Genomic DNA, 14,085 nt, shown 5'->3' with positions numbered 1-14,085 from the left:
CCTGCCAGGTGACATATTTGAAATAAAGGCCTTGAGAAGACATTATGTCTATGAGAACATACAGTGATATCTCAGTATCACTTTATGATCATTATCACAAGGTTAAAATTCCCATTTGTCCTTTTCTTTTGGTTTACGACCAAATACCTTCAAAACTAATCCAAATCTCATGAGTCTCTGCAGTAAGTTAAAGGTAGGGTAGGTAAGAATGGAGAAACCAGCTCGAGTGCGCTAGAATTTGAAAGTACGCAGCCGAAAAAAATCTGTCCCTTCCTTCAGACTTCCTTACAGAGCCCCTCCTTCAACACACACAAACGCGCACATGACCAATGAGGGCACGAGATAAGTTTGTGCACAGATGGAAGGCTGGCAGGCAGGTAGGCCATCCAGTCATTTTAGCAGGGCCGGCTCAAATGATTGGTCGTTCTTTTTACAGCCCCACGGCTTCCAAGATGACATTTTTTAATATATTTATTGTCAAAACATTTAATGTTTTCATTGCTATCGGGATGTTAAGAGCATTCCATGGAATATAACAAAAAGTGTTCCTGAAGTGAATTACCTACCCCACCTTTAAGTGTTTAGTGCTAATTAGCAAATTTTAGCATGCTTACTTGCTGAGCACCAGCACGACTTTTATTTCATCACCTAGTGATCATTATAAATGTTGTTCTGTATTGAGTATTAGTGTCATGCTAAGTTATATTTTACTGTGTATCACCACAGTTGGATATATTATTACATAATTTCTCATTTCAGTTTGATTTGAGTTCTACTTACTGAAGAGAAATAATAAGGAGTTGTATTGGCCATGTTCCTTTATAAGGAGGCAGTCAGGACAGCCACTCTGCAGCAGCACACCTGGTGGAGCAAGGCTGCCATCTGTTGGAAACATTAAAAAAAGACAATATATGGTAATGACATGAAATACTATAATATTATAATCACATTAACAAAACATCTCCTCAAGATGTTGAAAATAGAAATAATGCTACATTAAAAGAAAGAAAGATTGAAGAATATCCCACAAGTAATATCCTACATTAATTCAAAGCATCAGCATTATTGGGGAATTGTTTAGAATCTCTTATGTTACATCTTTTCTTTTAATATTCTTTACTCTTATAACTATTATTTGTATTCTTATTTTATTTATAAGTCAAATTATATATTGTGGATATTAACACAGTGTAAAAATTGCAAATAGTAAAAATGAGTTAGCATTCTTAAATATCAAAAGAGTTATGTTTAAAGAAGACAATTCAAGACCAGTGTTCAATAAAGAAACTTCTTACGTTTGCCATTGGACAGAGTGTTAGCAAATGTAGTTGATTCGTTCATGCAGTCTATTAAAGATCAAACTGAAAGAGCATCTGCAAAGGACATGTTGATGTAAGATACACAAGTAACCTACAAAGTTACAAATACAAAGTGTGATGCATCAGATTCACATCGACAAATGAACTACCATTACAGTAAGTAAGATTGCGTACACTTTTATCTTAGCGGTTGCATCCAAATCGTTCGGTGAGTCCCTATGGGTATAGTCCACTTCAAGACTTGACCAGCTAACATATTTAAAAAACATTGAGAAGAGAAAACTCTCCGAGGACATGCCTATGAGTCGCCAACTCCCAGTCAACTGAAATCAGAAATATTCAATTTATCACACATCTATTTTTGCGACTTTTACGGTGAAGATTTTACCCCGGGAAAAAGATATGTAACACTAATCGGTACAGTATAGTTTCAATTTAGATTTGTCTGATAAAATTGTTACAAAAGTACAAAGAGAGTTATGAATGGGAAAAGAGGCATGCGTCAGGATCTTTGTCCACTGGCTGCAGCAGCTTCTCACAGGCTGCAGGCTGGCACACTGAGGAGAGACTCAGCACGACAGCAGCAACACACAGAGTCTTCATCATGGCTCTGATTCCTCTTCATCTCTCTCAGGTTGCTTTTATAAAGATATCACTGACCAATTACTACTTTGCAACATCCATCCACCCCTGTTTGAGTTGGTACAACGTCCACTTAAACTGAATGTTGCAAGCCTTTATGTTTAATTAAAAAAACAACTAGACTGCAAATACAGCAGTTACTAAACTTGAAAACAAGGGGCAGAGGGCTGTTGAGTTTCTTTTGCAGTTTTATAACAGCATGGTGTGTGTGCACCAACTATTTTAGGGTTAAGTCTTTCTCATTTTGATATACTATATTCTTTCTACAACTGATCCTACACATCCAGAATTCACTGATAAAGGAAGTTTTGAGTATATAGTGTGTTTTTACACTGGAAAGGTGACACAATGGAGAATCCTCAAACAATACAAGACAGTGAGCATGCTAAATATGGCGCACACTATTCTCCCACATTGCTCACACTTGCACACAAGCACCAGAGAAGCTGGGAAGAAATATATTGTATATTATGGTGAAGTAGCTAACAACCATGTAATAAAACATAGTGTTACATTTTAACCCTTGTGTTGTGTTCGAAAGCTGTTACCATTCATGGTGTTGGCGGGTCAATTTTTACCCATGATTTATTTCAATCCAAAACACACCAAAAAATGACTATCATCCAATATTGTTTTAACTACATCTCATAACTAACTTATTATGCATTCATAACCGTACAATCCTGTTGTAATTTAATTGTATGGCCCAAAAACACATTACACCACATATTGCACGTGCATGTGTGTGTTCAGGTTCAAGTGTTAGTGTACATATTCTTTGAGAAAGGTGGAGTTCCTGTAGGGGGAAGGGGGCCAGAAGGATGGGAGACCAGGTGCATGTTGCGAACAATTATTGTTACAGTGAATGAAGGGGGTGGGGCTGGGGTGTCTAAAGTCAAAGATGAATCTTGATTGGGCCAAATTTGACCTCGAGACACCCACAGCAATGCTGCTGGGTCTACCCAGACCCGAACACCAAATTAGGCTATACACTTTTTTTTAGAGACTTTCAGACTTTGTCAAAATCAGTAGTAGTTTATATAGCTGTTGTGGAGGATAGCCTATCATGAAGCCTTGTTCAAATAAAAAAAAAACTAGAGCGTAGTTATTGTATAATTTAAACTTGAAACGGGTCACGGGAGACCCGAACACAACAGAAGGGGACATGTTTTATGTCTATTTGGAATATATAACAATGTATTACCAAAGTAGGAACTGCATTTGTTGAGTGTTCTTGTTGAATAAAAATAGCTAACAAAAGAGACAGAGTAAGTGTTATACTGCAGAAAGAAACCCAACTATTATTCTAATAATTAACTTTTATGGGCATAAGCAATTCATTCAAATGAATAGCTTTAGATTTGTATAGGCTCAGGGCAGGCTGACCTACCATTTTCACAGTTTTCTAAGAAAAATACAATATGTTATACTGACGAACATCCAACAGAGGGGGCAGTTATGCAACATTACCTCGAATCAATCCGACGAGGAAGAATAAGACCCGGAAGTAGCCGGTTGATCTGTCTTGGTTTTGTCGCGGCGGGAAAGCTAACATAAGAACGAAGTAAACAAATTACATGGTAAGAATTAAGTTCAATGTCTCATGTATTTTGTTTAGTCATTAAATCAGCTAATCTGGCTGCAAAGCTCTCTTAATGTTCTGCCGTTAAACGGGCTACTGTAACCTAAGCAACGGGAAAAATCAGTACTAAAATGTATCTAATGCATGTGCAAACACTCATTCATAAAACTGGTTTGGACAACATATTACAAACACCTGATCAGTTCCATGAATTGAATAGAAGCATCGCTAACTAATTCCTCCAAAAATGAACAATATTTTAACATAAACTAAAGGCCACATTTTTGATTGGATAAGATATCGATGAGATAACGCAGCTTGCTTTTAATTTTTACTTAACTTCTTCTAAGATAAGATGAACCTTTATTAATCCCCGAGGGGAAATTCAGTTGTACGAAGCAGCAACAGGGTAATCGTGAAAAAACAGGAAAGCAAAGATTCACACAGATTAATAAAATCAAAAATAAATAAAATCAAGAAAAAAATTAAAATAATAATAATAATAATAATAATAATAAAAGACTGAAATAGGAGATGAGTAAAAATAACTGTAAAATAACTGTCAGCATATGTACATATTTGGTCATCTAAGTTATAAAGTACGGAATAAGTTAAAGTGACAAGTGAAAATGGACATCTGTACATATAGTGACATATCTATCTACCTATTTGGTCTACTACTAATAATATGTTAACATGGGTTGTGGAAATAGTGTATATTTATATCCAGTGATTTAATTGTATTTCTTTTTCATCATTAACCCCTTATTGTGCAGCCTGATGGCTACAGGCACAAAGGACTGTCCGAGGCGCTTGGTGCGTTGTTGTGGAGGGATGAGTCTGTGGCTGAACGTACTCCTCATCTTCACTAGCTGTGCGTGGAGTGGGTGGGAGGGGTTCTCTAGGATGCTGTCGAGCTTCCTCCTCGTCCTCCCCTCTGCCACCTCCTCCAGATTGTCCAGTTGTACTCCCACTACAGAGCTAGCCTTCCTCACAAGCTTGTTCAGCCTGCCAGTGTCCCTAGTCTTTGTGTTTCCACCACGGCAAAGAAGAGCACACTGGCCACCACAGACTGGTAGAACATCTGCAGCAGCCTCGTGCACACGGTGAATGACCTGAGCCTCCTCAGGAAGAACAGCTTACTCTGTCCCTTCCTGAAGAGAGCATCGGTGTTGTCTGTCCAGTCCAGTTTATTGTTTAAGTACACTCCCAGGAACTTGTAGCTGTTCACCACCTCCACATCCTTCCCCCTGATGGTGATGGGGGTCAGAGGCCTCTTCCTGCTCCGCCTGAAGTCCACCACCAGCTCCTTAGTCTTGCTGATGTTGAGCTGGAGGTGATTGTTGTCACACCAGCCTACGAAGTTCTCAACCAGGGCCCTGTACTCCTCCTCATTGTCATCTGTGATGCAGCTAACAATGGAGGAGTAGTCAGGGAACTTCTGTAGGTGGCATGAGCCGGAGTTGAAGCGGAAGTCGGAGGTGTAGAGGGTGAACAGGTTTGGTGACAGCACAGTTCCTTGGGGGGCTCCGGTGTTGCTCAGCAGCACATCAGACACGCTGCCCTGCAGTCTGACATACTGAGGTCTGCTGGTGAGGTAGTCTGTGATCCAGGCCACCATGCTGTGATCCACCTGCATCACTGACAGCTTCTCAGCTAGCAGGCGTGGCTGGATCATGTTGAAGGCGCTGGAGAAGTCGAAGAACAGAATTCCTAGTGAGCTGTGCGGCTCCTCCAGCTGTGTGTAGGCTCTGTGGAGCAGGTGATAGCATCCTCTGTCAACACCAATGTTTTCCTGGTAGGCAAACTGTAGAGGGTCCATGGAGTCACACACGAGGGGTTTGAGGTGCTGCAGAATCATTCTCTCAAAGATCTTCATGACGTGTGAAGTCAGAGCAACAGGCCTGTAGTCTCCTACCCCAGCTGGGGCGTGTCTTTTTGGGCACCGGGACAATGCAAGACGTCTTCCAGATGTCCGGCGCCTTCATCAGCTTCAAGGAGAGACTGAAGAGGTGCTGAAAAACTCCTGCTAATTGACCGGCACACGCCTTGAGCACTCGGGGGTTGGTGCTGTCTGGCCCCCTTGCCGACATATGTCTATGCTCTTTAAAGGTTGCGTTGAAGTTGGTTTTTGGCTTGATATTTGACAGGCATTCACTCCAGTCCTCTTCTTCAGATTCAAAGTGGACGTTCAGAGCCCTTCCTCTTAATCAAATGGTTTCACTTGCTACAAATATATAATTATTACTGAGTGATTGTATTAGAATATCATCAACTTCCATGTCATGTGAGCCAGTGACTCAATGCAGCATAGTGTTACTAACTACACTGTAATATAAAACACTTCTCTTTATTGGATTTGAGTCCAGCTTTTTACTGTAGTAGACAAGTTGAATACACTTTTATAAATTAAGTGTTTATGTAAGCCATTGCTTCCCAATCCATATGAGATATTATTATGGAACTAGACAAATAAGAGGCACCTTTTTTTATTATTGGATTTTAGGACTTCTAAACAAATTATTGGGGGATAATCATTTTAAATATTGTTATTAAAATTACCCTACCCTAGATTTCCTCAATTTATTTCAATGTAGTACATGTTTCACTTTATAAAAATCTGTATGTATTACAGTAACTTTTCATTTGTTTGAAGGGCTGTCTTTTCTGTAATTGACCCTCCTCCACTAGGTGAGACCTTTGAAAGCATGGCGTCCACACAGCAGGATGCGGCCATATCTGACATCTCCCCAGTTCTGTTCATGACGGTTGACGGTGAACCCATGTCCTTCTTCCTGAGACCGGGTCCTGTTAAATGCAAGCTCCAGCCGCTCATTGCAGCTGGAGGAGGGATCCTGAGCAATGTGCAGCGGCCAGGGGCCCTTCTGCTCATTGACCCCAAAGAAAACGGCTCTATTCCTGAAACTACTGCTCACTGGTAGGTGCTGGGCTGGGATGCCATTAGAGAGTGTGTTATGTGAGGAGAAATACTGTTCAGCCTCTTCAGTTGACATGACCATACCATGTAAGGCAATTTCTTGGCTTTGATGGTTATTTTGAGCCATTTAATAATTCATATTTTAATAATATTTCTGCCCAACATTCACACATCTAGATCTGTAACTATGAATTATTATAGGAATGTTTATTTTTGTTTGCATGCCTCAATCTTGAATTGAGGAATCCAAAGACAGAGAAAATTGTTGATAAATTAAAGTAGGTAGAGGCTGCGTTTAAAAACAGCAAAACAATATCAACACATCAGTTCACAAACTGTCACACAATAACCACAGCCCAAGTCTAATTCATTCAGTGAAATACTCACAATGTTCCAAACATGCCTTTGCTGTCTGTCTCGCCAAACACTATTTCAATAATGAATGTAAGGCAAGGCAAGGCAAGTTTATTTATATAGCACCTTTCAACACAAGGCAATTCAAAGTGCTTTTAAGACATTAAGAAAATGGCATTTAAAATAAGTCATTAAAAAGAAAAGATAATAAAAGAAACATTAAAAGAAAAAATACATGGATAAAAGTTACAGTGGAGTTTAAGATGTGAATAGTTCAATTAAAAGCAGCGGCAAAAAGAAAAGTCTTTAGTCTAGATTTAAAAGTAGTCAGAGTTGCAGCGGACCTGTATGGACGTAAGCATATGAACATTTTTGTTATTGACCTTTAACTGTTCACTCTTCTAAGGCTCATTGAAAATAAGGCCTACCCCTATTGGATCATTAAACAGCATTTTGTTTATTGGAAAAAACAAGAGCATTTTATTTTCATGGCTTATACATTTGTATTCATCCTTTCTAATGGCCGAGCACTTTTAGGTTTTAGCAAAGTAAGCCAAATAACTACGTAGGTGATAAGGAATGTAATTTATATTGAGAACATTGTTATTGTGTAACTATCTTTAAACATATTTAAAGCATGAAATGAAGGTGCTGTCTGTTTATTCCTCAGTTACGTGTCCACCCAGTACATTCACGACTGTATTGAGAAGGAGGAACAGCTGAATTTAGAGGACTACAGGTTGAACCCTGAAGTTGCCCCGAGACAGTCTCCTAGACTCAACAAGACCCCTCGTCGTCTCTCAGGAGGTATGATGTTATGAGCTGACCTTCTTAAGGAGCATAGTTTACTCATAACAAGATGTAAAAAGTGTGCAGTCGTTTTGTATTAGCTTTAGCCTTTATTATCACATGAATATTCATGTCACACTGTTTATTAGTTTTACATTTACTGACAAATACTTTCTCATTCTTTCAGAAAAAGTAGGCAGGATTCCCTACACAGCTGAAGATGATGCAGCCATTTGGAGTTATGTCAGCAAGTCCCAGAAAGAGGTTGGGGGGAACCGGCTTTGGCAAGAGATGGAGATCCAGCTTGTGACCAATCACACCTGGCAGTCAATGAAAAGCCGCTATAAAGTGCACCTGGCAAATAAACAACCAGAGGTTTTGGAGGTGAAAGCAGAGGAAGCCACAAAATCAGTCGAGGGTGATTTTAAGGTAATTTACTTTGAAGATATTTAGATATATATTTCTCTGTATAACTATATTTCTTTCAGAATGTACATAAGAGGCAGTTTTAAATACAGTACTACTGTCCAACAGCCTAAACATATTCAATGCAACAGTCCTGAAATAAACCCAACATTATTGAACCTTTTAATGTTCAGGTTTGGTTGGCAGGCTGTCAATAGAGGTGTTTATCTTTTTTACTTTTAGTGGTCTATTGTTCTACAGAATATTGAAAGATGATTTTATTGAGTAGATGAGTAAATGTATCTTTCATGTATGGTATTTCATTTGAGCAATATATGAGTCATACCAGGGCCAATTCTGGTGTTATTACAGGGAGGGTGTGAGCATTTTATTGAACATTCATTGGACATGAGGGCTGTCATGATTTCAACATTTCTCCGCAGAGTTACAAAGATACAAAAAATAATGTTCATGTTACATCATATCACCACCATTTAGTGTGACAATGTATTGAAAACAATTGTTTAATGCAAAATGGTCAAATGAACTCCAAAGTTGCTGCAAAATAACAAATCCCAGGTTGATTATTTTGGAGGCTGTAGGTCAGCATCAGAATCAGAATCAGAAACAGGTTTATTACCAGCTAGATTGACACGTACGAGGACTTTGACTTGGTGTTGTAAAACACAGATAGGTGCTAGTATATTTGTTCATAATATCAGCAGTGGTGCCCAAAAAACTTTAACATTTTCAAAGTAACAGAGTAATCATAAAACACGTCCACATCATGCCACCTTCTTTTTTTTAACTCACTGCCTGCAACCAACACCACAGTTAAAACATTTAGTAGGGTTGAATGTGATTTGTAGGGACTGTGTATGGGATTTGGTGTCATCTGGTGTCAGAACTTGGAGTTTCAGGCACTGCACTTTCCCTCCTCACCTCATACCTCAACGACCGCACCTACAGGGTTACTTGGAGAGGGTCCGAGTCCGACCCTTGTCAATTAACTACAGGGGTCCCTCAGGGCTCGGTTCTTGGTCCCCTCCTCTTCTCCCTGTACACAAACTCGCTCGGGTCTGTCATTAGCCCGCATGGTTTTTCATACCACTGCTACGCTGACGACACCCAACTAATTCTGTCCTTTCCCCGCTCAGAGACCCAGGTCGTCGCACGCATCTCTACTTGCCTAGCAGACATCTCTCGGTGGATGTCTGCTCATCACCTCAAGCTCAACCTTGACAAGACTGAACTGCTCTTCCTTCCGGGAAAAGATTGTCCCACTCTTGACCTAACAATCAACATCGGCACCTCTGTTGTTTCCCCGACTCAGACTGCAAGGAATCTGGGTGTGGTCCTAGATAACAAACTGTCCTTCACTGCAAACATCTCTGCTACAACCCGCTGCTGCAGATACACGCTTTACAACATCAGGAGGATACGTCCCCAGCTGACCCAGACATCAGCGCAGATTCTGTTCCAGGCTCTCGTCATCTCACGCCTAGACTACTGCAACTCCCTCCTGGCTGGTCTACCTGCATGTGCCATCCGACCTCTGCAGCTCATCCAGAATGCAGCGGCTCGTCTGGTCTTCAACCTTCCCAAATTCTCCCACACCACACCGCTCCTCCGCTCCCTTCACTGGCTTCCAGTAACTGCTAGAATCCACTTCAAGACACTGGTACTTGCGTACCATGCTGCGAATGGATCTGGCCCTTCCTACATCCAGGACATGGTTAAACCGTACACCCCAGCACGTGCACTCCGCTCTGCATCAGCCAAACAGCTCGCTGCACCCGCACTGCGAGGGGGACCCAAGTTCCCGTCAGCAAAAACACGTGGGTTTGCTATCCTGGCTCCAAAATGGTGGAATGAGCTCCCCATTGAAATCAGGACAGCAGATAGCTTACACATCTTCCGACGCAAACTGAAAACTCATCTCTTTAGACTCCACTTCGAGCGATAGAATTACTAACAAAGCACTTATATACTAATAAAGGGCTGGCTTTCTAAATGCCAGTTGAGTAGGACTTGAAATGTTTGGCTCTATGAAACCTGATGTACTTATATGATTCTGTTTTCTTAAAGGTTGTATCTTCCTGGTCGAATGCACTTATTGTAAGTCGCTTTGGATAAAAGCGTCAGCTAAATGCAATGTAATGTAATGTAATGTAATGTAATCTATTTTTGCAGTTGCAAATTGTACCCCGACACACCCCTCCTTTAACCACACTAAGGTAAAGAGTTGTCAATTGAAGTGCCATGGTAACACCTGGGTATCTTTTTACTTCACTGTTAGCTTACAGTTTTATTATTACGCTGCTGTGTTTATTTTTGCCACTCTGGCACAACAATTTCCTTCGGGATAAATAAAGTCCTATCTTATCTAATCTTTATGTCTTTAGACACCATCCCTAGAATAACACTACTTTAGAAGCAGTTTAACAAGCGTGTCTAAGAATTACGAGAACATTAAGGTCATGTAAAAACCGAAAAGATCTTCTCTAGAGCCAGAGTTTGGTTTGTGTGTTCAGAGCTACTGCAAAAACATTTCAGACCCTGTGAAAAGGACCCCCTCCCTGCGCGGATATGAAGGACTCACTCTAAGCTAACACAAACACAACAGTTCTTTGTTTCAGGCGATTATACACGAATGAAAGCATTAATGTTATATTCCATTTCTGCTAATCATACCCCCTAAATACTACACACTGGCCCCTTGATAAGCAATTTAAATGACTTGAACTGAACACAACAGATTTGGTGTCTCAACAGATAGATGCCCAGCCCATGCCAGCTGAAGACACACAACCAGAATCTCCAAAATCCATCTCTCCCAAAAAAAAAGTCCAACTTGCGAATCCACAATCTGATGAGCAACCAGCTGAAAGCACACTAGTAGAGATGGTAGAAGCTGAAACTTCTAACCCCCCCGAAGCCGAGGGACCTTGGTTGGACCCACAAACAGATGCTCAGCCCATCCAAGCTGAGAGCACGGAAACAATCATCTCTCCTGAGAAAGAAATGGTGCCAGAGGACTCTCCTCCAGCTCAGCCCGAGTCCCAGCCAGGCACCCCTCTTCAGAAAAAGCCTAAAGAGAAACAGAAGGCCTCCCCAAAGCCCCAACAACCTCAGAGACGACCAACACGCTGGCATCTTATGCTGGAGGGGTCGCCTGAACCATATGGTAAAAAACTCAGATCAGCAGCTACTTCAATACGATGTGGATCATCCCCGCAGCTCTTGAAGAAAAGTGAATCTCCCACTAAGTCTTCAACTAAGAAAGACAAAATGGTGGAGCAGCCGCCTTCAAAGAAAGCCAGAGGAAGCAGTGTGCCAGAGGAACCGCAGGAGGAGAGCGCACAAGCTCCTGTTTCTGAAACAGCACCAACAGGTGTGTTATACGTCTCCCAGTGTGGGACCAATCATTATAGCTTTTATGTAATAGAGGATCTTCACTTCTCTAATTTGTCCACCTCCAATGATATGTTGCAGATGCAGAGTCTAATTCAGTGCCACAGGAAGTGGAGAAGAAAAAAGAAAAGAGAAAGTTGGGGATTTTAGAGTTGGCTATAAAGGAGTTTGAAGATGAAAGTGAGGTAAGACAAAACCAATTCATAATGAATGAAAATGGCTTGTAGCGAGGTTGCTTTTCCATCAAGGAATCCTTGAATTGTATCGGCTGATGTTATCCTTTTCTTCATCACCTCCAAAAAAGCCATACTCCCCATGAAAGAATCCTGAGTTATGATTTATTTAATTAAACCGTTGTATTCCTGTCTCTCAGTCGGATAAGGATTTAACTCCAGACCTCCGAAACCCATCCGAAACACCAACGATACAACCCCCCGCGACAGCTGAGGGGGTCCGCTCCTCCTCCAAAGCCCACATGTTCATATTCAACAGTGAAACTCAGGAGGAGGAAGACTCTCAGTCTGTCATTAGTCCCAGCAGAGAAGCTCCATCCCGACCAGAGACAGCGGTGAACAAAGATGCTGCCTTTTCCCTGACTCAGGTCCAGCTGGAGGAGGACAAGCAGCGAATCAAAAAGCTGATGAAGCAGACCGGCCAGGTGAGGACGAGGGATGGGTATCGTTTGAAATGTATCGATTCTGGTTCTGCTTATCGATTCCGGTTCTTATCAATTCCCCGTTTCGATTCCAAAATTGTAAAAGAAAGAGGTCAAACGTTTAGATAACAAAAATATCTTTATTCTTTTAAGCTTTAACTAAAAAAATTACAAATAAAAAATATCCATACAATACAAATGTATTACACAATAGCAATGCTTTATTTTAACTGAGCTATGCCTGTGACAAGCTATTAACAGGCATTACACTGTGCCTTGTCTTTTTCTTTTTTAGTGTAGTGGAGCCTCACTTTAGAACGTTTACCCCGATCCATCTTTGGTGTTATGAAGTGACTTAGCTCGCGAACTGTCTACGGGAGGGCGGGGGGAGCCTCGCTGCGGGGCAACTGTGGACCTCTGTCGCCTGTCAGCGCAACTTACGTGGTGCCGTTTAAAAAAATTAAGGGCGGTGCCGGTCGTCAGCGTACCGAGCCGGCCGGCCATTCTGTGATTTTCCAGAACACACAGATGGCCAGTCCGCCCTTACCCTATATTCCACCGGCTCGCCGCGGCGCAGACGGACCCGGTGGAATACACGGTCTACCGCGTTTAGGAACCGTTAAGCAGAACCAAAATCGTGTATTTTGTACGGGTACCCGGCATTTTCTTATCGGTTTTCATCTGGAACAGAGTTTCGGTTCCCAACCCTAGTGAGGGCTGACGATGCAATGGGAATGGGAAATGAACTGCATTTGTTGTAGCGCTTTGCGACCCTTCAAAGCGCCTTTACACATACGAGTCACCATTCACCCATTCGCACACATTCACACACATCTCACAACATTGGCAATTTGGTCTTAAGTCTCTTGCCCAAGGATACATCAACATGTTGACTGCAGTGGTTGGAAGGAGCAGCACACGCAGCAAAAGCCCCCTGTCCGCAAGTGATTGAAAATAAAAGCATTTATTGATTTCTAATGCCAACGCTTGTGTCGTGGTAATGCTTTAAAGTTTTTTTTCATATAACTGATTCTAATATACTGTATAATATAACTTTTCGAAGCAAATATTGATATATGCAATTCATTTAGATGAATGTCCCAAAGCATATCATTGTTGAATACATGTTATAAATCGATTAACAGCATTAATTATAAGTAAAAGTGACGAATCGCACCAATATGTTCATTGTGTCATGTGATCGTGTACATTGCATTTAATTTAATTTAGGTGGCGCTTTTATCCAAAGCTACTCAATAAGGGTAGACCTGATGCATGTTCAAAATGCTTAAGAAAAGAAAACTGGATTTGGCTGTCAGTGAATTTGACAACTTATTTATTTTGTATATATTTTGGGCATTTCTGAACTACCCCAACTATTTTTATTCCAGGACTTGATCAGTGTGACCAAAGCCCTGTTGAGGACCAGCGGGGACTTCTCTGCTGCTCTGGAGCACCTTTTGAACCCCTCCTCCGCTTTGGGACCCCTGTGGTGTCGCAGTGACGACGGTCTCTTGCTCTCAGGTGATCCCGGGGTCCGACAGAAGCTGCAGGAGAAATACAGCGAGGAGGGCGTGGCCAAAAGAGTCGCGTTCCTCGAGGTCGAGAGGTGACAGTGCTGGAAGGAACTCTTGTGGTGGCAGATAAATCCAAAAATCTGTTTGAAATAAGCATTTTCCAAAAAGCACAAGTTAAGATAATAAAATGAATGTTGGAATTATTTCATTTAGTAAGGGTCCTGATATTGTGCATGCATCACTCACTAAAAAACTCTAACAGCAAAGAACCATTGTGTTATCAGTAACACCTGCAGATAAGATGTCTGTAAAGAGTTGCTGAACTGACTTTACTACATGAATGACTGCAGCCAAGTTCACACACTTCAGCAAAATGAAAAGCACAGGTTAAAGTTAGAGGACTTTTTGTTTATCTTCGCTGAACTACATTGTAGTAATTAGATTACGGATATCACTTTTCAAGTATTATA

The 14,085-nt window shown here is 41.2% G+C and overlaps 1 protein-coding gene across 2 annotated transcripts; it reads left to right on the top strand.

Moving 5' to 3' along the window:
- Positions 1-3,409: 3,409 nt before the first annotated feature.
- terf2ip (telomeric repeat binding factor 2, interacting protein) lies at positions 3,410-13,820 on the top strand. 2 transcript variants are annotated; one of them, XM_079682265.1, is made up of 8 exons: positions 3,410-3,541; positions 6,235-6,481; positions 7,506-7,642; positions 7,812-8,053; positions 10,805-11,423; positions 11,525-11,628; positions 11,817-12,101; positions 13,490-13,820. In XM_079682265.1, the coding sequence occupies exons 2-8, from the start codon at positions 6,252-6,254 to the stop codon at positions 13,709-13,711; spliced, it is 1,839 nt and encodes a 612-aa protein (XP_079538391.1). In that variant the 5' UTR covers positions 3,410-3,541; positions 6,235-6,251; the 3' UTR covers positions 13,712-13,820. The 2 variants fall into 2 exon arrangements, with proteins under 2 accessions (XP_079538391.1, XP_079538392.1); XM_079682266.1 differs by lacking the exon at positions 3,410-3,541 and adding an exon at positions 5,441-5,555.
- The last annotated feature ends 265 nt before the right edge of the window (positions 13,821-14,085 follow it).

The sequence above is a fragment of the Notothenia rossii genome (assembly GCF_949606895.1).
Source record: "Notothenia rossii genome assembly, chromosome: 5".
Classification (NCBI taxonomy): Eukaryota; Metazoa; Chordata; class Actinopteri; order Perciformes; family Nototheniidae; genus Notothenia; species Notothenia rossii.
Note: the sequence above shows the minus strand (reverse complement) of the source record. Positions and strands in the feature narration are given on the sequence as shown.